We start from the raw sequence: 27,717 nt of genomic DNA, 5'->3' as shown, positions 1-27,717 counted from the left end.
GTGTCTTCTCTACCCCTCTGTCTTGCCTGTGCCAGGCCCTAGTTCCTCTGACTGCAGACAGCTACAGGGGGTTCACCTTCAGCCCTTGTTTCCTGACAAATTTAATTATTATCCTGATTACCTCTGGTTTGAAGGAGTGTAATTTTATTTTCTTCCAGTACCCACATAGCTAGCCCAAGGAAAGAGCCCCGTAATTTCAAAGGGCTTAGTTGCACAAACAGAAAGACCCTGCTCAGAATGGGATTTGCAAGATCTTGTGGCATGTCCTAAAATGAGCGCTGGAGACAATAGCAGTGTGGGCAGCAGTTTCTTTATTTACAGGTCCCCTTTTTGATCAACAGTTGAGGAAAGAAAAGGAAGGGTAAAAAAAAGATATGATGGGAAGCACAAGCAGGAAGGCATCCGGAGGGAGCTCTGCCTCCACACTGCTGTCTTCTCCTTGGTGCCTCCATGAGACAGAGCTGTGATGGCTGAAGGACACCTGTAGGTGTGAGCTAAGTAACATGGAGCACCACTGAAGATGGCAGCACTGTACGCCAGCTTCACCAGCCTCGTCCTTTTTTGTTAAAATCTAGAAGTAGTGAGAAAGCAAGATTTAAGAACCCACCTAGTTTCCAGGAAGATGTAACATGAATCACTGCAGTGTGTGCTCAGCATTTTTTTGAAATTTACAGCAGGCAGTGCTCCTTGGACTGGGAAATTTCGTTTCCAGTAACCATGTTGGTTTAAGGGTGCAGACACCTCTGTCTTCCTCTGCCTCTGCAAGCTGCACCGAAAACAGTTGTTTTTTGTAACTGGAAGACAGAAGCCTCAGGATGGTCCCTGCAAGACCTTCATCTTCTTGTGGTTATAGTGTTTCCTGTGAACGTGTTGTTGCCTTCAGTAAACAGAAATGAAAATGGAGCTTGCGTGACATAGGATCATTGCAACAGCAAGGTCGTAAGGCTTGCAGTTTTGTGCTAGTTTCATCCTCTGACAGTTGTTTGAGGCTCTTACAGCATGTGGCACCTCCTGCGCTACTGGGGAGAGACCTGATGGGCATGACCAGCCAGCCTGGTGATGCCAATGGTCTCACCTCCCATGGGCAGAGCTGCACCTGGTCCTTCAGAGCTCACCCTTCGGCTGCTCTCTCCCTACAGCTTTGGGAAAGCTTAGCTGTAGCCTTTATTAGCAAATAGATTGGGCCAACTCTATGGGGTTAAAGTGACTATCACCTCTTCTTTACAGGAGCTGAAGAAAAGCATATTCCAGTATGTTTAAGCTGTGTGGACTTCAATTTCTGCTTGTCATTCACTTGGTGAGTTACAGCTTTTCCTTTGTTTATCTGGGAGCAAATGGCAAAGGTTGCCTGCGAGCCTCTGAGCTCTAACCCGCAGGATGTCCCAGTCTGCAGGTCAGGCTGGCAGCATGTGCTGGCAGAGCGGCTGTAACTCGGGGCTTGGGAGTGCAGCCCCGACACGTGTGCGACCCCATGGCCAAAAGTTAAGAAGACGTGTCCATCATTAGGAAAAAAACTTTAAAAAACCTAGAAGAAACCAATTTACCTATTTTGCCTCTTGTAGTTCCTCCCTAGGTATTACTTTTTCCAGTAAGTGAATTTCATGCTAGAAAAGATTTAAAAATACTGCAACAAATTGTGAAACAGAGAAGACATCTGTATCGTGTTCATGTGTATTATAATCCATATATGTGCTGACATATTAAATGTATTCTAAGACATATAATGGCACATAGCTTAAACCATGCATATTAATTATTTATCCTCATTATTCCATCTATGTGAATCCCTTTTCAGAGCATTTTCTGGAACTGAAATGTATTAATTATGCTATTTATTGACCTCATCTATTAAATTCAATAGATGATTGACTAATGTCTATAAATGCTACAGGGGTGGCTTCTACTTTACAATTGAAATAAACAGAAAAGGTAAAAAATGAGTCAAATTCAAGTCTACAAATAAAATTCCTCAGCATATGGAGACCCTGGGTGTGGGGATGATGTGCAGTAGCGAGTATCTCCTTTTCCTTCTCATTTCAAGAGTTTCTGCCACGTCAGTGCCAACTCCCGTGAAGCCACTCCGCAGCCATTACAGCCACCTTCAAAAGGGATGCCAGCCAGATTGGGGCCAAGGAGAAAGCCCTGTTTCCCTCTGAGTAGTGATTCATGCGTTTTGAAATATTTATGGTCCACATAAAGTAATTTTAATCGACAGGAAGAGATATCTCTTACTTGCTTCATAGACTGCACTTTGAACCTGTTGGGTTTTATAGCATCAGCCTTTGTTCCTCCACGGCAAGGAAATGACCAAGCAAAACCCCTCCACTAAATGGCCCTGGGAAAAACCTCCAGGAGCCAGGTTGTGCCCACCGGTGCGACATGGGAACAGCTGTAGCAGGTCAGATCCAGAGTCCTGCTATCTTGTCCCTGGCAGAGGCCAGCAGTCAGCATTTAGCAAAAATAGTAAAGGGTAGGTGTAAAGTACTCTTTCCTGGTATGCATACCTGTTACATGGCTTTTTTTGATATTTTTCTACTGTCACTAGTGTTTGCTAGCATCCCTCCCCCTCCTTCCCCAATTCTCACAATATTCTAGTTTTCCTGTTTGCAAAAAGAGTCACAAACCCTTGTAGGCGAGGAAGGCAGCATCCCTGGCTGTCATTAAGCAGAATCTGGTGTTATTGAAACACTACTTGTGACACACACACACAGAGCAGCGCTTTAGGGTAAATTGCACTGAACTTAGCTGTGTTTTTGTCATAGCCAGAATTAAGTTTTCCCTTGGTAATATGTAAGCTGTGCTTTTCTGTGAGAGGCCAAATAGCTGTCCCAGAAGCAATAGGACCAAATCCAGGGGAAAAGTCATGCAGCAGAGAGCACGCACTCCCAGAGCCCGACTCCATGGAGTGATGGACAGGGTGGTAATGGCACTCCGAATCTATAAAGCAGAATAAAGTAATTTTTATACCAGAAGAAAGGGAGTTTTACCTGTGCAGCCAAATGACGGAGCCCTAATTCTGTCAGGCAGCTTCTCAACATTGGCAAGATCTTGGTGACAGGGAGAGAAGAGTAGACATTCAGGGGAGTTTGGTCTTGCCTTTGGAGAAGCAGGTGGTTTATCTGAAGCATAGGCTGAGTTGTCTTCTGTGCAAGGGCTGCTTTGGAGGCTGATTTTTGCTTTGCTTTTTTTGTTTGAAAGCAAGAACATCCCTGAAACATTAGGGCAGGAGTTTGTCTGGAGGTCTTTGGGCACTAGGAAGGGGGTGTTTATAAAACTCTTATAAAACTCATAAAAACTTTGCCAGAAAAAACATCATGTGAAGGCATTATCAGCCATTAGGAAGAAAACAGAGGCTGAGACAGATTTGCTTGGCATTTTTGCCATGAGGTAGACACTAAAGATCAGCAGGATGTGTTTGCTCTGGCTGTGGTTTGCACTCATATGCCACTGATGTGAAGGCACAGGCCCAAGTGGCTTGCCCAAATCACCAGGGCACTGAGGATGGTGGGGTAGGGGACCTGGGGATGTCCACCTTTTTCCCTTACAGAAAAGGTTTGAATTTACTGAGGAACTCACAAGGGGTGCAGCCCCAATTCCTTCCCATCCCCAGGTGTGTCATCCGGTCTCCTGTCACACTTGTGGCCACAGGACTGTGTGGCTCCTGGATAGGAAGTGGCTGGTCCTGCTGGGGACACATGGGTGATCCAGAAATACTTTTATGAATTTCCTCTTGCTCTCAGTATATCCTCAGCTCTTTGGTGCTTCTGTTTACTCTCGAAGGTAGATAAAATCTCATTTAATTATGGAGTGGTTAGAAAAGGGCAGGGTCCAAATGTTTGTTTTCAAACTAATTAGTAAATAACACTGCTTTTAAAAATGGATGTGCATTAAAGAACCTCAAGATGTTCAGTGCAAAACAGCAAGAGTCTACTTCATTACACTACAGCAAAACAACTTGCAAGAGGCTCAGTGATGGGGAGCTACTGTGCATGCGTGGTGACAGCAGACATCCCTCAGCTGCTTTCCTCCATCCTTTTCTCTCTTTCTCACAGGCTATGTGCCAGAATTTGGGGGACCTGCATGTAACTGGGCCTCTGAAGGACATGGATTTCTCTATTCCAGAAGGAGGGGGAGTGCGCTTCATTTACCAGGTAATCGAGTGTCTCTTGGTAGCCACTCCGGTCAAAAACCCCATAGCTTGCACACACTGACCTCATGGGCAGTGTTGTCATCTGTGCTGGTGGGAAGAACAGTCCCCTGAGAAGATCTGAAATTAACTTTGAATTCCTCTATCTGGGAATTCAAGAGTCTACATGCAAAAAGCAGGAGACAACCCCTTGTCTCAAACACATTTTAACATATCCAAAGACAGGAATTAATGAAATCAGCATTCCTAGAGAATGGGTTTCCATGTAACTTGTGTCATTATTTTCCTTCATCCCTGAGGTTTTCTTCCAAAGCCATAACCACAGAAGGACAGATCCAGCTCCCAGCCAAATGGAGGATGTGTGTCACTTTTCCATTCTCGTGCTCAGACAAAGCCCTGTCCTAAGCAGACGTTTGCTTTGGAAAGAAGCCACAGTTGGGATTTCCTGCAGCATTCAGGAAATAATGTGAAAACTCCTCTGTTGAGGATCAGAAAAGGGCAGATTTGTTTGAGCAGACTCTTGGAATATCATTCCCCCAGCCAAGCACACTGTTGGCAATAGATTTTAAAAGACACAAAAGCATGAAATTATTTAGATTATGGTGAAAATGCTGAAAAAAGGATTATTTTCCCTTTGATTTTTGCCCATTCTAGTTCACGTCCGAGCCACCTGCTGTGAGTTTCAGAGCAACTGGTGAAAAAGATGGAATAATTGACATTGCGCCAAGGACAGGCATCCTATATCTCAATGGGTCTCTGGACTGGGAGACCAAAACAATGCACAGGCTGCAGGTAAAAACTCAATGAAAAATAGGAAGGGAAGGTTATTCATATTCACTCTTTTTTGGTAAACCTGAAATTAATGGAAAACTGTTGAAATTTCAAATTCTTTCTTTTGTCTATGTTTGCAGACAGCTTTTTCATTTTTAATATTGAGCTTTGCTGAAAGATGCATGGTTTTATAGCTCTGAAAGACTTTGCACAGGAAAATGCTCCTTAGCACAGGAAGTTTATGTTGAGAAACAAAAATTACCCTGATGCCAGCACAAATCCTTTGGTTCTCCTAATATGAGGAAGACATTTGACTGGAAGTGAAATCTGGCTGCATGAATGCGATTCTCTTGTTATCCCTGAAGACTGACAGGGTGAATTCCATGGCTGGAATGGGAAAATAGACTATTGTAATATATTATAATATATTTAGTAGCAAATGGTGTGAGTTAATGACATTTAGACACAGAGGCACTGATCTAACCTCTGTTAGATATCAGCAGAAAGCTGTTTGGCAGGTGTCAGAGGCTATTAGAGGAAAGAGCAGTGTGTGCTTGTCCTGCTATTATACTCTTTTCATAAGGATCTCATCGTAAACCCTGTTGGGAGTGGGACAGTGAGCAGGCGATCTGTTGGTCTCAGTAGAGCCTTATGCTCTTACTCTCTGTCAAAAATGGTATTGTCTTTTTCTGAGGCACCAGCAACTGAGGAGGAGATGATCATGAGAGGATCAATATCTGAACAGACAAAGTACATAGCCTTAACTATCTTTATAAAGTCTAGCACTTCAAGTTTAATGATTTCATGTTCTCAGCTCTAAAGCACCCTTGGAATGGAATTAGAGAGGACAATTTTCTAGCACCATAGGTTATTAACCCTAAGCATGGGAATTCTTTACAGACAAGATGAAGTGATGACAGAACTGAAAAATTATACTTATTTAGGCATAAATAATCATATTTGACCTATTACATGCAAACAAAATAAAGTCTGACAGACATAATATATACTTGGTGCTTTAAAGTCAAAGAAGGCTGAAAAATAAGAAGTCAAATTGTTTCGAAAAAAATGTAATCAGAACTAAGAATTAAGTTTTCTTTGTAAGCCCTTAGATCATCCTGTTTTTCTGGTTGATATTTACAATAGCACACTTGAGTCCACTATATCTTGTTGGGTTTTCTCCTTGTTCTTTAGGAGGTATCTATTTCTATTTAAGTAAAGCATGAAATCTAATCTGTGCAAGAATACAAGTAGTCTGCTGAGACTGCAAGTGACAAATTGCACTCTGAAAAGTGTCATCAGAAGCAGGAGTAGGTTGTTTTATTTTGTTGGCATTATATATTGTGGTGAATTATTGTCAGTGAGCTACTGTGCTAAATTTGTCCTTGTAGATGGAACCACCCAGTGACGGCTCTCACTAGATTTGCGTCACAGTAAGAATGACTTGGCATTTGACATCCTGATGTTCATTTATGTCTTTTAATTTATCTACATTAAAATATTTCTTTGCTGTTCCTTCTTTTTTCCAAATCAAGGTGGAAAGTCTGGATGAAAGGGGAAACGTAGTGAAGGGTCCATACGCTGTTACAATATATGTGGAGGATATCAATGACAACCCACCAGAATTTGACCAGATCAAGTACACTGGAGTAGTGAGACAGAACTCTCGTCCAGGTAACCATCATAATGATGATTATGATAATAATTAAATATTATAGTTAATAGGAAGCTAAGTAGATTAGTTAAACAGGAAGATAAAGTAGGTGCTATACTTCAACAAGATGAAGCTGAAAAAAGATCAGTTTTCCTTCCCACAGGATTGTACAAAGTAAGGATACAAGCACGTATAATATAATTAATGGCCAAAGAGGTGACCACTATGTGGTGTAAAGGGATGAGTGTAATCAGAAATATTTCATAGTACTTGTTGCTTTGCAAGTATCACTTCAGAGGCAAATATTGCTGCCCTCTCCATTGCACTGAAAAAAGTCCCTATGCTAGAAGGAGTTTAAAGGCAGAAAACCATTCTGCAATGTTTTACTGTATTCTTCAACTGCATCCAAGTCAAAAAGATTTTGAATGTTTCATTGGTGATCAAAAGGCAAAAATATTTTTTTCACTGTATGATTGTTCCTTTAGTTTAGCTCTGTCACCTTCTTCATCAACTAGTCTTCACACCTATTGTGATCCTACTAAGAAGAGCTGGTGGAGGGGGGACCTGTGGGATGGTATGGAAGCAATGCAACCTCCACACACGTCAACACACAAGTGTGGCTTACCATGAGAGATGCATTACGAAACAACGGCATCTCCCCATAAGCTGCCTTCCTGGCTTGAGAGCTCTGCTCGAATGGCCTACGTATTGAGTATTCAGTATCCTCTTACCACTGTTTTTTCTCTAATCTGAGCAGGCAAGCCCTTCATGCACGTCCACGCCACTGACCGAGATGATCCTACAACTCCCCATGCACAGCTGACATACAGCATTCTCCATCATTTTCCCAACCCTTATACAGAAATGCTTTTCCAGATCGATAATGTAACTGGAGCAATCTCACCAAGTAAGATGGGTATGTAAAACGATTCTTGTTTGTCAAAAAGCAAGCATGTGTTCTTGGGTGTACCTAGGAACAAAACAGCAATACAGGTCTGATGTTAAATTCTGAATAAACGTAATCAGTGCGACATACTCCTCTGAGGCCCTGCTTTTGGGGAACTTTGCTTGTGTCCCACCAAATTCAAGGGAAGTTAGTGGAAATGGAGATTTGGATCTAAAAGTACATTGAGAGGAGAGGTAGATCCTTTGGCCCTCAGGACTATGCTGAGTCCTATCTTGGGATTATTTCTCTTCCTTGAAATCTAGAAAACCAAAAGCAGTAACATGAAAAATGCAGAGAAAACTCAGCCAGCCACGTGATCCCAACTAAACTGCAATGTTTTAAAAACCCTCTCTCTTCTGCTGGGCTGAACAAGTGCCTAACTGGAGTGAGGGCTGTTCAGTGATGCACCTGCACAACATGACATGACAGCACAAATGTCTCATATCATTATGTCCACGTGATGCTGTGCTGCATTGTTCAGAGAAGCCAGAGGAACTGGCTTGCTGAGATTTGGCACAGAGGCTCGTCTAAGGAGTGAGCCTGGAGCAGATGAAGCAGCATGGTGCATGTAGGAGGCAATGGGCAGATGAACCACCTCCACAGCCTCTGCTTCATTTCACTTGGCTCTTTTCTCTGTCTCTAGGCTCTTATTACCTAGATCCTCAAAAGCAGGACACCTTCACACTTGTCGTCACTGTGAAAGACATGGCAGGGATGACAATGAATGCTTTCACCAGCAGTGCTGATGTGATCATCACTGTGAAGGAGAGCCTGTGGAAAGCTCCCCCCACCATCCACATCCAAGAAAACTCAACCCAGGTCCACCCTGTCAACATCAGCCAGGTAGGGCCCTTGGCCACTCTCCCTGCACCTCTCCTTTATGCCTCAAAGTCATTTTCTCCCAGCTAACTGTGAATGCGTCCCCACTGCATTCAACACCAGGCTCTTCAGAAGGACTTTGGTACCTCCCAGTTATTTTTTATATGGTATCCTTTGGAAATTATCTTTAGTGCAGGTCTCATTAACTTATAGTTAGTATGAAAGTTAATGGTTTGAAGGTGACTGAGATACAGTCAATACAAACATTAGAGTGACTGGACTTTGCCCTTCGGTTTGGAGACGCTGTTAGCACTGCCTGTGTGTGAGAAAATCCCATGGATAGAGGAAACATTTGGAGAATTTTGTTACAGCATAATGACTGGAAGAAAAAGGGTGCTTTACAAGGCTATTTGGCACAATATGGAAGATAAAGCTCTTGAGACACCCCAAGGGAGCTCCCAGACAGACATGTGGCAGTTGACTGCCTCTGCAGCAGTGCTGCTCTTCTCTCCTGTTGTGTTTTTTTTGACACTTCCAGCCTTTTTCTAACACCACGGGCCCTCCAGGCTTTGGGCAAACCAAGAGCAAACCTGTTGAAGGTTATTTTGATGTTAGCTTCTTCCATCCACAGAAGAGCCTGGCAGGGGACCAGCTCCACAGCCACCCTGCTCTGGGCAGTACCCCCACACTCAGTGACATCTGCTCTGACCAATTTTGTGTGATGCAGCACACCTACTGTATCAAAAGTACCTAGGAAGGACTGAAGTGCCCTCCTTCAGCATCCTGCATTCCCACAGTATTCCTCTTTTCACAGTGCAAATGCAAAATATTTTGCCAATAACTGCAGACTGATAGCGATATTAACAACAGTAAATATTAACTAACAGGCCAGCAGCCTTTCAGAAATGTTTGACTTTAAAAAATGCCTTGGCACTGACACCCCTAATGCCGTCATCCCTTGGACATGGCAGGATTCCTCGGATCCTGTTTGCAAGAGTAACTGACTCTGTGCTATTCCCACTGGCCTCAGTGACAGCCTGAGGAAGTCCAGAGTGAAAACAGGTGGAAGAAAAACAACATGCAACAGTGCTCCTATTGTAGGGTCACTTGTACATAAATTTCACGTGGCAGCCAATGACATGTTGATTCTGCCTAGGGGAAAATGAAATGCAGTTGCTGCTGTATAATATAAAACATAAACAGTAATACTGACTCCTTCATTAATTTGGCAGCAGGTTTACTGTATTTCATTTTAAACCTGAAGCACCCCACTAAAGATCCTTCATCACAGACTTTGATGCATGTAAAGAGCATGCACACACATATGTGCAGATAGGTACTGGATATTTGTTTTGTTGTTCCATATCTCTGAATTAGATAAACCAAAACAACAGGCAGGAACAGACAGTGTAAGGAGATGGAGTAAATTAGTGTCAAGACATTAAAATACATACAATGCTTTCTTCTCATGTATCACCGTTTAGCTCCACATCCCAAAACCCTTCCATAAAAACATAAGTGTTGTAGCTTATCTGGACAGCTGGAGAACCTGCTGTAAAATGGCTTCACTACAACAGTTCAGAGAGCAGAGGTGGATTATCAGTCTGGTTTTCTGCAGCTCGTCCCAAGAGCCTGCCAAACTGTTAATTTTCTGGTTTATGAAGCTAACAGGAATGCAATCTTTTCTGTTTGTGATCCAGAAACAATCCCTGTTAAATCTCAGTCTACACTTCTGACTTCCTATCCTGACTTATTTTTGTGGTTTTAGGTGCACTCAAATGAGCCAGATGTAATTTATGACCTTTTTGAAAAAGAAAAGCTGTCCAGGCTCCCATTTTCCATCGATCATAACGGGGTTATTTATGTGACCGAACCATTGGACAGGGAAGAAAAGGATACTGTAAGTAAACACATAAAACCTCACCAATGGGAGAGACCATACCAGGAAGCTGATTATTGGTGTGGGAGTAAATACGAGAAAGCTCACTAGAAAGGACAGAGGGGTGGAAAAAGAAATAAAAGCTTTGTTTCTTGTCATTTCTGTTTGGGAATCACTAGATAGATATGAAAGTACATTCATCTACTACACTGTAAACAACCTTCAGTTTGGTACCCTACAGCATTTCTCCATGGGTCAGGCAGTAGCCATCACTGCCCACAGCATAAGTATAATGTACAACGCAGACCAACCATGGCAGGATCGTAGGTGCATGAGCAAGAGGTAGGCAGTGACATTTGTGGAGGGCAGGAGATTTGGATGTTTCCGGTCTACTCCAGATCCCAGGGGCCTCAGGGAACTTTCCACAGCAGAAACATAGTTTAACTTGCAGTTGCAACTATAAAGTTACTCTGAAGTTCCCCATCTGGGGGTCTTTCAGACAGAAAACCCTCTGTCCCCTTTTGTTCTTGGAGGAAATTCAGGCACAGAATAGGCCAGAGATCAGATATGCTGGAGGAATCCTCTGGGTCTGTGTGACAGATGAATTTGCAAAGTGACAAAAATGAGATATTCCTGCTTTTCTTGAATTTTTGCGAGAGCATGTTCACAGTGCAATGTTCAGGACTTCTAAATTCTTTTGAAAACCCAGACCTCAGGCACTAAGGGGTGATGGAAAAGTTCTGAATTAAAGAGAGCAAAAATGCTGAACAAACATGTGAGAGGGTATTTCATTTCCATGGAACACTCCCATAGTTATACATTTAAATGCAAAATATTGTCACAGTGGACATTCAACACATCTAATCTCAATATTTTATTGCAGTATACTTTCTTTGTGGTCACAAAAGATAACACGGGAGAACTGGTGGACAAGCCTCTGCAGATTCATGTTATTGTGGAAGACATTAATGACAATCCCCCCGTGTGCCAGCAGGCCCTCACTGTAATTGAAGTTCAAGAAAATGAAGGTGGAGGTAAGAAAAAAGCTTCTACTCATTTATCCACATCATTCCAGTCTTGTTATTGTTTCCAGCTGGGTGCAACTAAAGCTAGAAATTCTGATCCCAAAGAGTAAAATATAGCTCTCCTAGAGAAATGTTTTCCTGTGCAAATAGCTCTGTCGTTTTTGCTTCAATAATTCATGTGGAAAGGATTTCAATAACCTGAGAAGGACGGACCCAAGACCCCTACTTAAAAAATGCTGTTCCATTTAAAATATAAAATTGCATTTTCCCACAACCACAGTTTTGGACAACTGCTTAGAATACAAAACCAAAAACACCCCTTTTATTACTAATAAAAGAAATACTGCTTAACAGTCGCATGAGCCCGTTTTCCCTCATCCAGATGCTCCTCCAGCATAATGTGTTTGACTTCAGCAGACCGTTACTGAAATGTGTCCCTAAGTCTTCATGTCAGTTTTTTGGTTTCAAGCTGAAGTGTCTGTTGTTACAGTCACTTCTTCTGATCAAAACACGTAGCCCAGTCCTTTTGGACTGCCCCAAGCCCAGAACAGCTAGTTGGGATGCTAAAGGAAAAACTCCCAGAAGTCAAATGATTGTGTCCATTGCAATGTTTTCCACATAGCTGTATTTTTATTGCCCCTCTGCTCTTTGCATTGGTATCGCTGTTGTCAGTGTGTACCTCTGTGGAGGAATAGGACCACTGCATTATCTGACTGACTCTGGTCTCTCCTCTGCCGCAGGAAGTAATATTGGCACGCTGTTTGCTACGGACAGGGATGAGAAGGATACCCTTAACTCTCGTCTGCAGTTCAAAATCGAAAGTCAGGTTCCTGCTGTCCCTGCAAGTAATCTGTTCTTTATTCAGCAAGACACTGGGATTTTGCAGTTAACTAGCCGTTCGTTAAACAAGCGCATTGCATCCAACTATTCCTTGAAGGTGCTGGTGACAGATGCAGGTATGTAATGCCTGCGGTTATACATCAGAATAATTTTATTCACACTGGCATCCCCCATGCTCTGTGTCCAAGGGTGAGAAGAGACCTGGAGGATTCACTGGACAGGCAGAAGCACTGAGAGCTGGCTTGCTCTGGCACAGTACTGCCTTGTTCTCGAGATGCAGGGAGGTTAATCATGATTCATAATGCAAGTACGGAAGGAAACCAGCTCTAGGGCAGAGCGTGGATAAACTGGGAAACTTGTTAACAAGTATGCCAGTAACAGATTTCCTTCCACAGGGGAAAAAAATGAAGATATCATGTTTTCCCTCAAAATCTTTCAAAGGACTCACTGAAAAAAAATCAAGAAATTAAACACAGCTGCTCAGAGAGTCCAGATAATGTATTTTAAAAGATTAGGAGCTGAAATTAATCTACAGAAAGAATCTTGCCCATTATGTAAGTTCTCAGGAGTCCTTTGTGGTTCACTGCATGGAAAGGAAATCAAACTCCATGCTAAAGCTTAAAGCTTTGTGCTGGAATCCTTATAGTCAGGCAAAACTTGTGGGTGGAGGAACTGGTATGTAAAGAAAACACTGTGACATATCTGTAAATTAAATAGCATCACTTAGGCAGATTATATGAAAACCTTGCAGAGGAAGAAGCTGGTGATTTGTTTTGGATGCTTATTTGAATTCCATCCAAACAGTTTTGTTTAGAATATTCCTTAACTTTCAGCTCATGAAGCACATCCATAAAACACTAAAATCCAGCTACATATGAATAGCGCATGACCAGACAGAGTATGCTTTTAAAATCACAAATCCCTGTTGCTATGGGTACCCCTGCTCTAAGGTAGTGCTTAGATTTACATAGATCTGAAGTTTAAGTCTGGCTGTAATAAAAATGAGAGTGCTGCTTGATGGCCCACCATGAGGACAAGGCGGCATAATAATCTGCGGTTTACTTTTTGACATGAAAAAGTGATGTTGAGAAAGCTAACACAATTCATAGCTATCATTGTCCTAGTAAAGGGATATGGTTAAAAAAAGTGAGGGAAATTAAATGAAACAGGATGGGACAATGCTGAAGCTATTGCGAAGGTAGATAGTAAGATAGAGAGTGAGGCTGTCACTGACTAAGAGATATTGGAAATCAAGTGCTTCGCACAATGGCAGGACTTTGCTTGGATTGGGCAATTTGGCAGCGCTCACTTTTGCTCACAGTGAATCCTTCCAGGGAAAAGTTATTTTCAGCAGAAGGGTTGCCGTGACGTCGTTTGTTCTCTTTCCATGCAGTATTCCAGACAATCTGTGATGTGCAAATACATGTCATCGACATCAATGATCAGATCCCCATCTTTGAAAAATCAGATGTGAGTATTTTTAACACTGTTTTTGATGTCCCAATAACTTCTGGCAAATGTTTGAGCATACGTTCAATGTCTATAGAATGTCGGGAAACTAACCATTTACAGAACATGTAGCAGAGCAATCCACTAGTGAAAATAAAGGCAAGGTATTGCTGCAAAGCCTGCATATAAGCTCCATCTGAACAGTGAATACTGGGACTGACTCATAGTTAATTCTGAAATATAAGGTAATTTGCTCAGTTACAAGGGCAAGTAGTGACAGGACGAGGGGGAATGGTTTTAAACTGAAAGAAGGTAGATTTAGATTAGATATTAGGAAGAAATTCTTTCCTGTGAGGGTGGTGAGACACTGGAACAGGTTGCCCAGAGAAGTTGTGGCTGCCCCCTCCCTGGCTGTGTTTAAGGCCAGGTTGGATGAGGCTTTGAGCAACCTGGTCTTGAGGAAAGGTGTCACTGCCTGTGGCAGGGGGGTTGCAACTAGATGATCTTTAGGGTCCCTTCCAACCCAAACCATTCTATGATTCTATGATTCTATAAAACTATGTGTACAGAATGAAATTATTCTATTAAAGCAGTTTATTCCAGAAATGTAAGTCCTGGAGGGAAAGGGGCAAGAAAAGGCTTTAAAATTAATTAAAGTAGCTAACTGGAAAAAAGCTAACATCTCTCAAGTTCCCTTCCAAACACAGTATTAATGTATCCAGAAAAGCCAAAAGGTTAATGGAAATCAAAGGCTGTATTTGCTTTAACCAGAAACAGTGGTCCAGTGATCCATGCCCAAATGCATACCTATTGGCCCTTGGTTCTGGAACGCATGTCAGGTTCTTGCCTTTTCCTCTGGTGGAGGTGCTGGCATCTGGCAGAGAGACCTGCTGACCTTTCATGACTTCTGCCTGCTGGCCTGAGCTACCCTGCAGACACTGCAGTGGCCAGAGTGTCTACATTTAGGTGTCTAAGCTCCCACCGTACTTGTAGGCAATGTAGGTGGTGGTCTCAGGAGAGCTGTCTGGCCCATCAGGTGTAGGTGTCCTCTTGGGGAAGCTGTGTTGGTTTTTGAGCTTTGCTGACTGCATTGCCCAGCTCTCTGTTGATGATAACAGGAGCTTAGACACATTTAGACTTGGTGCCTACATGGCAGGCTGTTGACTTTCTCACCTCAAGGTCTCAGTCCAGGACCTAGTCTCAAGATGAGACTGCTGGGTCAGGGCACACATCAAACAGAATAAATGGAGCTGGGCTGCTAATGTGGCAACAGCCTATGGTGCATGGAGGAATTAAATATTTAACAGTCAGTGGCTAGGGTGCTCACTGGGTACAGAGGAGCTGTATTGTCCCTACTGCTGTGAGCATTGCATGAACGTGGAGTGGCTTTAACAGAGGGGGTAAAGGGACTGTTGCTATACTAGTAGCTTACCCACTGACAGAGATCCCATTATCTTTGATAAATGTATGACTAAAAAGGGGGATATAGAAACTTTACAGAGCCTCTAGTGCCCATCTTGCAGCTCTGGGTTCCCCTGGGCAACGAGGTAGCTCACCTGTACTGCTGCAATGCATTTCACTAATGCTTGTGTACACCTCCCTAACCTGGTTACATCTCTGCTGTGAAGTGCACCCACTGCTTCCCTCCCTCACATGGCTGCTGTGGGTTAAAATACATCTGTTCTTGTGGGTCGCAAGCTTCTTGTAGCCCTAAAGTTTTTATCTGCAGATGGTGTGTCATGTTTCAATGATCTCTTTCTCCTCAGTATCACAATGTGACTGTTGCAGAAAGTCTCCCAGTGGGAACAGTGATATTAGAAATTCAAGCTACCGATGGAGACGAGCCTGCCACGGGGAGTTCCTACATCATTTACCAAGTGAAGGAAGGGGATCCAAACAACACATTCATAATAGAGACAGATTCTGAAACAAACCGAGGGTTCGTCAAGATTAACAAGGTGAATAGATGGGTTTATTCTTCTCCTTTATATATATATACACATATATATCTGTCATAAACAGTAACTGTCCTGGTGATGACTTGCAGAGAGGGGGGATTGACTGGTGGTGGGGAGTGGACACCCTAAGTATGGTGCAGGCTGCAGGAGACCGCACTTTTGGACTCAGGAGCTGTGCCTATGCAGTGCTCAGGCACACCTATCCTCCTGACTTTGCTGTCCCCTACCCAACCCCGCCACCAGCAGCTCCTTCTGCTGGCTCTGCTGCTGGCCCCTTCTCCAGCAGAGCAGGCTCTGGCCGATGAAGTTGGTCTTTATGCACCATAAAGAAAAAAAAATAGCATTTTTTGAGTGATTTTGCAGCAGTGTTTCAGGAAAAGAGAAAGCCAACTAAATGCTTCCACGGGCTGTGGTCATGGTGGTGGTATGACACGGGGCAGATCCTCCTCCCTGCTGGTGCTCCAGGCTGTTGGTGGCTTTTCAATGGGAGGTACAAGTAAGACAAACATGTCTCAATGTCAGGATGGAGAGGCAGTTTGTTCCTGCTGAGGCAAACGTTAACTGCAACAAAGCCAAGGACAGCACGTGCTGTGGTGGGTGATACATCCCATATGTTGAATGCTGGAGACAGGAATATAAGGAACACTTTCTGCTGCATCCATGAATTTCAATAGCAAAAGTGCTCTCCCTTTGAAATGAACCTTCTCGAAGGCTCTTGACCTATTGGTCCAGAAAACCTATCATTCATTTTCCAAGGCGTGACATGTTGTGTGCATCCGGTTCACCTGCCACTGGCCAGGCCAAGGGCAGGCAGATGGAGAGTTTGGTGGATCATCCTCAGGCTCAACCTTAGCATCATTTTTTCACAAGGAGGCAATTGTGAGAAACTCTGTGGTGTAACAACCCTCACATGACTTTTGTCACCCAGAGGTCACCCGAGGCCTTCTCATACAGAGCTATAAATATTATTGCTGTAAACAGGATATAGTTATTAAACTTAGTCAGGCAGGTGGCAACATTATTAGGAAATACAGTTGCTGAGGAGGCCTCCAAATGGGCATATGGTTTCATTTAAATTGATGGTTCCCAGTGTCACTTTGCTCCTGACAGTTCTCCCTTATTTCGTCTGTGTCTGGGATGCAATCTCCTCCTTGAGAAGAGACAGACTTTGTGGTTTCCCATGGGAGCTCCCCACAGCAGCAGGACCATTGCTTAAAGCACCCTTTTTTTCTAATTTATCCAGGCTCTTGATTTTGAAGCAGTTCCAGTGTACAACCTGGTGATCAACGCCACGAACCCTGAACCGTTGGTGCCAGGTGTGCAGTACGACTCAAGCTCCCTGACCTTGTTTAAAGTTTTTGTAACAAATGTGGATGAGCCACCTGTTTTCCACAAGACGGTTTACAAAGCAGAAGTGTCTGAAGACGTTCCTGTTAATACCCTGCTCGTGACGGTGGAGGCCTATGATCCTGAGGGGGATACTGTACGGTAAAAAAGAGTGACCATGATTTATTTCTTGAATTTAGGATTTAGAAAAATGTTCTAAAAGAGGTACAAGAAAAACATGCCCAATATTTTGCATGCAGGAAAAGACTTTTTTACAAAAGTCTCATCTCCTAGTAGAAGGCGGAGGTATGGTGGGGTGGTGGCCGGTGACCCACCTGCAGCAGGCTGCTGGGCAGTGCTTTTCTAACTGGCTTTCTCTCTGTGCTGTGACAAGCATCAGCCAGTGGGGCCCTTGAGCCAGGAAACTAAAAGGGAGGAAGGCCAACACATGTACCCAGGAAAAAGGCAGAGCTGGTCTGAGAATATGGTCTCCATACCCATAATGCCTTTAACAGGTGAATGAAGCATGTACTGCGTACCCCTAGGAACTAGTAGGACAGTAGCTGTTTTTCATGTTGCGCAGGAAACTGCAGAGGGCTTTTTCTCCACCAAAACACACAACTTGTAGTAAAGCTCAAGTCTATAATTGACAATTAAAGCATTTTATTTTCCAACTGCTAAAGATGATATGCCTGCTTCCACTGCGGATGTCTTTCAGTCATAGACTCATAGAATAGTTTGGGTTGGAAGGGACCTTTAAAGGTCATATAGTCCAAACCCCCTTGCATAGATGCAAAGCTCTGTGCAAGACAACTCCTATGCTTGTGAGTGGAATGCAAAACCTCAAACTGGTTCACTCGGTGGCCCAACGCCATGCTGTATGGTCAAGTCACCTCGAGACTCTGCCATCTCATGGATCTATGCACAGTGCTGTGTTGCATGGTATAAATGTACCTTACACAGTAGAGTTGGACAGAAGATTATTTGTGGCTCTTGCTCCACGATTCCCAGCTGGGATGCTGAACAGATAAACCCAAAACAAACAATCCTTGAAATTTAACTAAAATTCAGCAAAACACCAAGTAGTTAGTGGAATTGCAGGATATGACTGTTAGGCCTCCAGTGGATTTTTATTCCCAGAGGTTTCTTATCTGGCTTTCTACTTTCCCTAACTTTTGGGAACTTAGCATGTTTGGCCTTCTGTCAAACTGGTTTGAAAGTGAGCCACATAGTCCAGAAGCTCTGGGGGATGATGACAGAGACAGATGACAGGAATTCATATTTACATAAACCACATTTCTGCTAAAAAAATAGGTTAAAGGACATAAAATAAAAAGTATAAGAAGTGAAAGATGCACAAGCATGTCAGCATGCTGTTTTTACTGCATGGGGTACTGAAAGAACAAAAGTATTTATTGAGAAGGTCAGGTCACATCTACTCAAGCAAATGCCTGTGCTTTAACTGGGTCATATGTCTATAGTTAAATTTGTATAAGTAAATACCCAGAGACTTTGGGTTTTTTTAAAACAATAATATAAAGGCAATTATGTGGTGATGTTTAAAGCACTCTGTGTTCCAAGGTTGCCCTGATGGTAATTACAGGCTGCTTCAAACTGGCAGCAGATGACCACTGCAGTCTACCTTGGGGTCCTGGTCCCTTGCTGATCCAAAAAAGGGTGCCTGGCTGCACTGCTCCCTCTGCCCTCCAGCCTTTGTCTTGTGCCCCCATCAAAACAAAGACGTGGGAGATGTGATGGGGAGTGAGGGACATGGGGTTGGGACAGAACACACTTCTGGACCAAAAGCTCAGGAACACCCCAGGTTTCCCAGTGAGAAGGAAGGTGGAGTTGCAGCACACAGGCTGAAGGAGCGGTGGCATTCCCACGGTTCTGCTCTCACTCGTTACTTGCAGTGATTTTGGCCTCCTTTCCTCTATCTGTCTCTCCTGTTTGGCTGTTGTACTGTGACTCTTCCAAGAGCCCTCTCTTTGAGCACAATTGTAATCAAGCTGCTTGCCTAAAATCAATAAAGAAGTATTTGATTTGTCAGCAGTTTTTCCTGATTTGGAATAGTATATGTGACTTTTTCTTATTTCTTTCCAAAGATACTCCTTAGAAGGTGACACAAGGAAATGGCTGAGAATTGATTCAAACACTGGGCAGATATACGCTGCTTCTGCTTTGGATCGAGAACAGCAAGAAATCTACACTGTTGATGTTGTTGCATCAGAGCTAAGTAATCAATGAAACAACTATATATACACACAGAGGAATCCCCTGCCCTTACTGCTTTATGAGAAATTATCATACTTCCCATGACTAAACCCATGAAAAGTACAGGAATATGTGATGTATCCTTAGAAGTATATATTTCTTACGAATTTAACTTTATTAAAAGAAATCTTGATGTTGTAGGTAATGAGGATTAAAATACCTTTCCTGAAGTTAGCTGTCATATGCCATTATATTTGCTTGAGCCACATGGCATATAGAGGTTAGAATTTCTTCAGTGTTTTCAGCATCAACATTTTCTGCCACCTTTTTCCTCTATAGCTATAAAGATTTTAGTCCTTCTTGTAGGCATGATTATGTTTCCTGAAAACACACCTGGAGAGTAACTTGTAACCTTGTACAGAATTTCATTTTATTATGAATAAAACTAATATACTAGTTAGCCTGAAATGTATTAGGGCTCCTAGTTCCAGTCATTAGAATCTTTCAGATAGTCCATCTGGGGAGATTTCATTATGTGATTTACGTTGAACGGGGGCTAAAAACTCTGGATTATATCTGATTGAATGAGGTATAAATCTAAATTTACATTGTTAAACATAGATAAACAATAATACTAGCCACTGTTTTGGGGGATATGGGTAAAGATGCAGTTCCTGTATGTCAGGAAAAAGGAGTGCTTCCTCGAGCACCGAGATGGAGTGGGAGTGTTCGTGCAGGAATAGGCTGGAGAAATAACAGGACTCTGAAAGCTCTTCTTGGGCTCCTTGTCTTGGCCCCAAGGCAGAACATTGACTTGTATTTCCTATATACAGTAGAGAGATGGTAAACTTAAGGAGTTTTGTGCTTAAAAGAGAGCTCCAAAGAGCACTGGTCACCTTGGAAATGACCGCTTACTAGATACCATGGCCTATCTGACTCCTTTCACTTGCTAATGTTCTGTAGTTAGTAAGAGTTGTGGGTAAAGAAACCACACTTTTTAAAAAGTGGTGGCAGCTACCACGAGTCCCTCAGGACCTCCTGAGACCTTGCCTCTGCAACCTGCAGACAGAATACCACTTCCCACTGCCTGCCTGATGGTGTGCCTATACCATAGCTGCAAATGCAACAACCCAGCATCTAAGTCCAAGACGTGCATGTAACTTTGCATTCTGTTAAACTCTACAGATAATGCAGTTCAGAAATCCAAAACAACCTTCGTACTACACTTACATGATGTGAATGACAACCCTCCACAGTTAGTTATGGATTATCCTCCTTTCTTCTGCCACCCACTCAGAGGAGGGGAGAGAGCTCTCATTCAAGCTACTGATGCTGATGAACAGTGGTATTTTTCAACATTTACTTTTTCTCTTGCGGATGATATGAATACAAGAAATAATTGGGAAATCTCAAAAGTCAACGGTAAGTTAATAAAGTTATTCTTGTAATGATATGGGACTCCCTAAGTACTCTGGGAAATATAAAGAAATATTGAATTCCTTTTCATTCCTACTACTGCATATCCAGTATTCCATGTAGAAAAAAGTAGATTGTTGAGAAATGGCATGCATTTTAGCATGTATTTATTTGAACATCTAAGTCATTAATAATTTTTTTCAAGAGATTACATGTAGTATGTTGCAAGCTAAAATTTCACTAGTACTTATGAGAGAAGAAACGTAAGAATAAATTGTATTGTGTGCTTAAATGAATACAAATCACTTCTGCCAAAGAAATAAAGCAGTTTGCAAACTGTCTGTTTCTGACATTTCATGTGCAAAGGGAAGTCATGCCTCACAAACCAACTGTAGTTCTTTGAAGGGGATCAGTAAGCACATGGATAAGTGTTTGGCCAATAGACCCTGTCTGGATTCCTAAAAGACATTTGATGAAATGTCCCACTAGAGAAAGCTGGGTTGCCACAATGTGAAAGGGACAAGTTTTGAAAGGATAAATAATAATTTAAAATTCAGGAGCTGGAGTAAATGGTCAGCTCTTGCACTGAAGGGAGTTCATGTGTGGTTTTCCAAAAGGGTTTTTGCTAAGACCTGTGTAGGTCAATAAATATAGGTGTGCAATGAGGAGGCAAAGTTTACTCATTATACAAAGTTATTTGAGCAGGAACCAAGTGTGAAGAATTGCAGAACATCCTTGCAAGACTGAGTTGGTTGAACAATAAAATGCCAGATTCAAATGAGCCCCAGACTCCCAAATTCACATATGAAATCATGGGTGCTGAGCTGGCCATTACAAGTCAGGAGTGAGACCTGTAAGGAATTCTGTGAAAATGTGAGATCAAATTATCAGCAGTGTTCAGAAAAGCAGATCAAATATTGGGAATTACTAGGAGAGGACCAGAGAAGAAATCAGAGAACATCATTATGTGTATAAATCCATGATTTGTTCAAATCTTTAACTCCATTCTCTCCATTGCCAAAAAGATGCAGTAGAACTGGAAATAGGTTCAGATAGGGCAACAAGAATAATCAGAGTTATGGAATAGCCTGGTATAAGAAAGTGTATGGAAGAAGCAAAGTAAGCTACTACTTCTTAGCTTGGAAGAGAGTAGGGAAAAAAATACAATAGAGGTCTATAAAATAATGAATGCTATGGTCAGGGTGGCCAGAGGTTCATCATTTGCCCTCTCTACCAGTACACAAACCTGGGAGCCTCAAATGAAGCTTATGGGAGTTATTTCCAGTGCAGATAGAAGGAGGAGGTAGTTGACTGTGGAACTTGTTGCCACAGGGTGTTGTCTATGTAGAAAACTTCTACAAGGTCAAAGCAAGAAATTACATCTTGCTCCAGAAGTCCCGGAGCTGAAAATGGTTGAAAGCTGGGAGAGCATTAGGAGAAAATAAAATACGTGCTTGCCTTTTAATTGCAATCTCCACTTATTCTAGAGACAAGATACTGACATCGATAGAAATGGGTGTTATAGTCTTACTTTTCCAAGTTTTGAAGAGTCTTAGATGTGACAGTGTAAGTGTGCTAGAAGGATGGTCTGTCCTTCTAAGTTATCTTGGGAACAATTTAAGCTGGTTATGGCTTCTATGAGTATGGGGTGATATTCTTGGTTTAGATGTGATGCTATCAGTGTAGCATCACAAGATCAGATTTGGCCTGCTGCAGAAATTAGGAATGAAATTCTCTGACCATATTATGCTGAAAGCCAGACTAGGCATTCAGAGGGTCCCTTTTGACTTAATGTCTGCAAATCAATGAAACCTGGGAAGACATGGGGGAAAAAAGAAACTACCATCATGTGCAAAGCAGCCTTAAAAAAGAGCATTTGCAGGTGCTAGGAATGTTGTGCTAAATTTCTTTCTTGTGCTGATACGAATGTTCCATTCCTACTTACAGCTACTCATGCTTACCTCTCTCCGAAACATACCAACTTTGAAGAGAAGGTGTATAGTGTTCCAATAATAATTAATGACAATGGAAAACCACCTTTGGAAGGAAAAGTGAATCTTGAAGGTACAGAAATATTCATTTCAAGACAACAGTTACATTTTCGAATAATCAAACTGGACTACTAAACTTCTCATTAACCTCATGGCATTTCTTTTTGCAGTAAACATCTGCAAGTGTTCAAGTGAAAATTCGTGTTTTATCGAAGTACAGCGTGACCACTTCTGGCCAAGCACCGGCCAGGCAATTGGGATTCTTGTTGGGGTCCTACTCGTCATTGGTATGTCACTTTTTCTTGGTTGATATGAAGCCAGGTCTCCAAGATATGATGGTGCTGCTGCATTTCTGACATTGATTCACTTGTTTGGTGAAAAGATGTCATGAATGTTGCAGAATGAGCAAAAGAGGGAAGATCTCATGATTGTGTATCATGATTGATGCAAACTTGTAAGTTTTTGGTCATAGGGATAGCTTTCTTTGGCCTGTGCTTCTGAATGCATATACAACGGCACAGCAAGCAGCTATGACAGAAGAAAAAGCTGCATTTGTAGCATATTGTCACTTCATTGCTACCTACTGCCTTTTCCCTGTCAGGGAAGGGATTGAAGCCTTGTCTTTGGCTTCCAGATTATAGTGAAAATAGTGAAGCATCCGGGGATGTCATACTTACAATATCTGTACCTATAGCTTACAATTATGATTTTATTCACCTATTTCAGCTTTTTAGATTTCTATTTTTCATATGGAGAATTGCTTTGAGCTATGGAGAATTGCTTTGAGCTGTGGGAAACTGGCATTTACATGAACAAAGTACAGTTATATTGTTAAGCGGAGCAAGCAGTATTATGTTCTTATAGGCATGAGCTGATGCAACTTCAACATGTAGCTTAAAACTTTTTCCAAAACAAGACAAAATCTTTTTTTTTTTGTATTAGAAGAGAATAGAATAGAATAGAATAGAATCATTTCAGTTGGAGGAGATCTACAATGATCATCTAGTCCAACTCCCTGACCACTTTAGGGCTGACCAAAAGTTAAAGCATGTTATTAAGAGCATTGTCCAAATGCCACTCAAACATTGACATGCTTGGGCCATTGACCACCTCTCTAGGAAGCCTGTTCCAGTGTTTGACCACCCTCTCAGTAGATAAATGCTTTCTGATGTCCAGTCTGAGCCTCCCCCGGCACAGCTTTGAACCATTTCCACGCATCCTGTCACTAGATACCAAGGAGAAGAGCTCAGCACCTTCCTCTCCACGTCCCCTCCTCAGGAAGCTGTAGAGAGCAATGAGGTCACTCCTCAGCCTCCTTTTCTCCAAACTAGACAAGCCCTGATCCTTGTAGGATATGCCTTCCAGCTCTGTCACCAGCTTTGTTGCCCTCCTCTGGATGCATTCAAGGACCTTCATATCTTTCTTAAATTGTGGGGCCCAGAACTGCATACAGTGCTCAAGGTGAGGCCACACCAACACTGAATACAGGGGGATAATCACTTCTTTTGACTGGCTGGTTACACTATGTTTGATGCACCCCAGGATGTAATTTGCCCCCTTGGCTGCCAGGTCACACTGCTGACTCATATTGAGCTTAATGTCAACCAGCACCCCCAGGTCCCTTTCTGCAGGGCTGCTCTCCAGCCACTCCTTTCCCAATTCATACTTGTGCCCGGTGGTACTGCGTCCTAGGGGTAGAATCTAGCACTTGGACTGGTTAAATTTCATCCCTTTAATCATTGCCCAACACTCCAATCTATCTAGATCCCTCCGCAAGGCCTCTTGTACCTCAAAAAAGTCAACAGCACCTCCCAGTTTGGTATCATCAGCAAACTTTCTAATGGTGCATTCAACTCCTGCATCCAGATCATTGATAAATATGTTGAAAAGGACTAGCCCTAGAAATGAGCCCTGAGGAACACCACTGGTGATCAATTGCCAGGCAGATGTAGCCCCATTCACTACAACTCTTTGAGCTCTGTCCTTCAGCCAGTTCTTCACCCAGCTCACCATGAACCCGCTCATCCCACAGTTGAACAACTTATCCAGAAGGATGCTGTGAGGGACAGTATCAAAAGCCTTACTAAAATCCAGAAAAACTGTATCCACTGCCTTCCCTTCATCCACTAGGCAGGTGACCTTATCACAGAAGGATATCAAATTAGTTAAACAGGACTTTCCCTTTGTGAATCCATGTTAATGGTGCCTGGTGATTGCATTATTCTTTAAATGCCTTTCAGTAGTACCCAGTATGATATCCATAATTTTTCCAGGCACTGAGGTTAGACTAATAGGTCTGTAGTTCCCTGGGTCTTCCCTCATGCCCTTTTTGTAGACTGTAATAGCATTGTCTAGCTTCTACTCAGCAGGGACCTCCCCAGACTCCCAAGACCTTTGGTAGATGATCAAGATGGGTCCTGCCATAACATTCTCTAGCTCCTTCAGTACTCTTTTTATCAATGTAAGTGCAAAAGTAGTGAGGATGACTGTTGATGGGATCTAGTCCCCCAGGAAGCAAAGAGCAAGAAGAATTCCGTGCTCAGTCCTGTGTGATTTTTGAACGTGATGGTCACAAGAGCCAGACTGGGAAACTGTGACTCAGCTGTAGAGAGGGGAAGGAGTGTGAAAGACCCATGGAGAAAATCAAAGAAAAGGAATTAAATATGTTACAGAACTCATATTCAAAGGAGTTGGATTAAATTAGAGAATAAAAGGGAAAGAAACAACGAACTTATGTAAATTACCATTACTTCAATTCTAAAAGAAAAGAGAACAAGGCCACAAGAACAAGTTCAGTACCTAAAAAGACAAAACCAAAGTTCTGTGTTGACTTTCTTTTGTAATACACAAACCCCAAAAGCAAGAGAAAATACTGATGCATATGTGATGCATATGTGTTTGTCTTTTGAAGATAAAAGAGGAAAAAAAAAATAATTCAAAGAACTTAAAAGGGAAGAAGCCATACTCAAACCATATGATTGACAGAGAAACCCCTCAAACTGCCTCTTTATCATCTCTGTTCAAGTTTCTCACATCACTTATTTCTGCACAATGTCTTAGTCTGATCCCTCACTTAGTATAATGCCACATTTAAGGGAAAATTATGTTGGATAACTGACTAAAGATGTTTGCATTACAAGAGAGCTGGTCAGCTTCAGACAGCACAGTAAATGTTGCTACTACTGCTTTATGACTTCTAAAAAACACGGTGTTTGTAGCTTATAAAGGATTTTTAAAAGAATTCCTGAAATGAATGTGCAGGTTTTTTCAATAGCAAGTTTTTTTTCACTGTAAAGGCAAAACGAGATGATAGACTCTCAGGTGGATTTAACAAGGATCAGAGATGGGCAACAAAAAACAAATGAGAAGTATCTAAAGATTTTATGAAACATGGGGAAATTACAAACACTGAGTTTGGCCTTGAAGATCAGAAGATATGACCATAAAAACAGCAGTCTCCTGGGGGCCTGTCTGACACCAGAATGAATTCCCACATGAGCTAAGGATTCTCTCAGACCTCAGCACCTTTCGTTCCAAAAGCAAGGATCCTCTGTAGTCTTACTTTCTTTAAAAGAAAACACAGAGCATAGACACTGGAAAAAAAATACAAAAAAACACAAAAAATACACCCCAAACCCTCAGCCTGTGATCACAGAATCACAAATGGTTAGGGTTGGAAGGGACCTCTGGAGATCATCTAGTCCAAACCCCTGCCAAAGCAGATTCACCTAGAGCATGTTGCACAGGGTCATGTCCAGGTGGGTTTTGAGTATCTCCAGAGAAGGAGACTCCACAGCCTCCCTGGGCAGCCTGTTCCAGTGCTCTGTCACCCTCAAAGTAAAGAAGGTTTTCCTCATATTCAGATGGAACTTCCCATGTTTCAGTTTGTGCCCGTTGCCCCTTGCCCTGTCGCTGGGCACCAATGACGGGAGATCTCTTGAGATATTTTGTGTGTATATATACAAATATATATGTATGCATGCATATGAAGACATCTAGACACCTTAGACTGGGTATGACAAGTGATGATAAAGGGTATAAATGCTTCTAATCCAGACCTGAAGAAAATCTCAGTCATTCTCAGCCATAGGTGCACAAATCTCTGTGGTCCATCAGCTATTCCTAACAGATACCAAGGAGTTCCCAAAGAACAATTTTGCTGTCAGTAGTCTCAGCTTTGCTGTAACAGAATTGCCATTCCATTGGGAAAAAAATCTAAGGACTACAATTCAAGACACACATGACAAATCATTACTCAAAGGGAGAGGGGCTAAAAAAGACACTTTGCTGTCTGGCCAGATGCCGGAGGAGAAGTTCTCCTTTGGGGTAGTCTCCTGAACCCTGAGGCATCTGATCCTGCTCACCAGTGCCTCGGGTCCCTGAACACACTGTTGATCCAACGCTACATGATCATTCCCCAAAGCCGTTTGCTTCTGTTCAAGAGGTAAAGCAGTATGGATATTACAGTGCGGGTGTCATATCCTTTGCTGAAATACCTTTTCAGAAAGATTTCTCTTCCCTTTACTGATGAGTGCTCCCTGTTTTTCAGGTTTCATTATAGGGGGTGTTTTTCTTCACATGAGATACAAACAGAAAAATGAAAAGAAGAACCATCAGAAAGATGCGATGGATAATTCTGAACTCAATAGACTGGCTTAATGACTGTTTCATCAAGGGACAAAAATGCCCTTTGGGTTGGGAATGAGAGAACTTTGTAGCTCCCAAAGCCCAGAATTGTACTATCACAAACTGAAGATACAAACATGGAAAAGCAGGCTCCCAGGGTTTTGTCCTCACTTTTGTAGGCAATATTATTCAGTTACAAAACATAAAATGCACGTAGACTTCAGCAGCAGACATTATAAGAATATCAGCTTTGACTGAAGTGTTAGCTCATGATGACACCAAATGCTGAGCTCCTGCGAGGATCAAGACATGGAACCAACCTTCTTTATTTGGCAGCTGAAGTAAATACAGACTTGCCAGAGGACTACATTTTACCTAAATGCACATCTTTGGCTCTTTCCATCTCAATAAGTTACTGAATAGCAGAATGGGGAATAAAGTCCTGTGCTACATTTGAAGACGTCTCATGAAGCTACAGGAATCTCTCTGACTGTCAGCAAAGGAGCTCCCAAACTTATTGCAATCTGTAATCTGCCCTGGGTCATGCCTGCTTACATGATGCTGGTGAATCTGTGCTTGCAGTATTCACTAGCAATGTGACATTTCAGTTTTTCTTTTTTAATATCCACAGAGTATAACCAGTTTGTGAAGCACCA

At 42.3% G+C, this 27,717-nt stretch overlaps 1 protein-coding gene across 1 annotated transcript; it reads left to right on the top strand.

Annotated features, from left to right (window-relative positions):
* Nucleotides 1–1,252: 1,252 nt before the first annotated feature.
* On the top strand, nt 1,253–27,094 carry CDH17 (cadherin 17). Its single transcript, XM_068396922.1, has 17 exons — nt 1,253–1,297; nt 4,053–4,151; nt 4,802–4,939; nt 6,454–6,592; nt 7,330–7,488; nt 8,162–8,361; nt 10,106–10,237; nt 11,100–11,250; nt 11,982–12,197; nt 13,475–13,551; nt 15,297–15,488; nt 16,732–16,976; nt 18,920–19,050; nt 20,214–20,450; nt 22,392–22,508; nt 22,606–22,722; nt 26,985–27,094. Exons 1-17 carry the CDS (start codon nt 1,253–1,255, stop codon nt 27,092–27,094), a joined length of 2,505 nt encoding a protein of 834 aa, XP_068253023.1.
* Nucleotides 27,095–27,717: the final 623 nt, after the last annotated feature.

This window comes from Nyctibius grandis, chromosome 3, assembly GCF_013368605.1.
Source record: "Nyctibius grandis isolate bNycGra1 chromosome 3, bNycGra1.pri, whole genome shotgun sequence".
In the NCBI taxonomy this organism is placed as follows: domain Eukaryota; kingdom Metazoa; phylum Chordata; class Aves; order Nyctibiiformes; family Nyctibiidae; genus Nyctibius; species Nyctibius grandis.
The sequence above is the reverse complement of the archived record's forward strand: the minus strand, read 5'-3'. Positions and strand labels throughout refer to the sequence as shown.

Coding starts and splice junctions, on each gene's coding strand:
- CDH17 (XM_068396922.1), top strand. CDS start 1,253: ATGTTTAAGCTGTGTGGACTTCAATTTCTGCTTGTCATTCACTTG. Junction 4,940..6,453: donor AAACAATGCACAGGCTGCAG/GTAAAAACTCAA, acceptor TTCCAAATCAAG/GTGGAAAGTCTGGATGAAAG. Junction 7,489..8,161: donor AATCTCACCAAGTAAGATGG/GTATGTAAAACG, acceptor CTCTGTCTCTAG/GCTCTTATTACCTAGATCCT.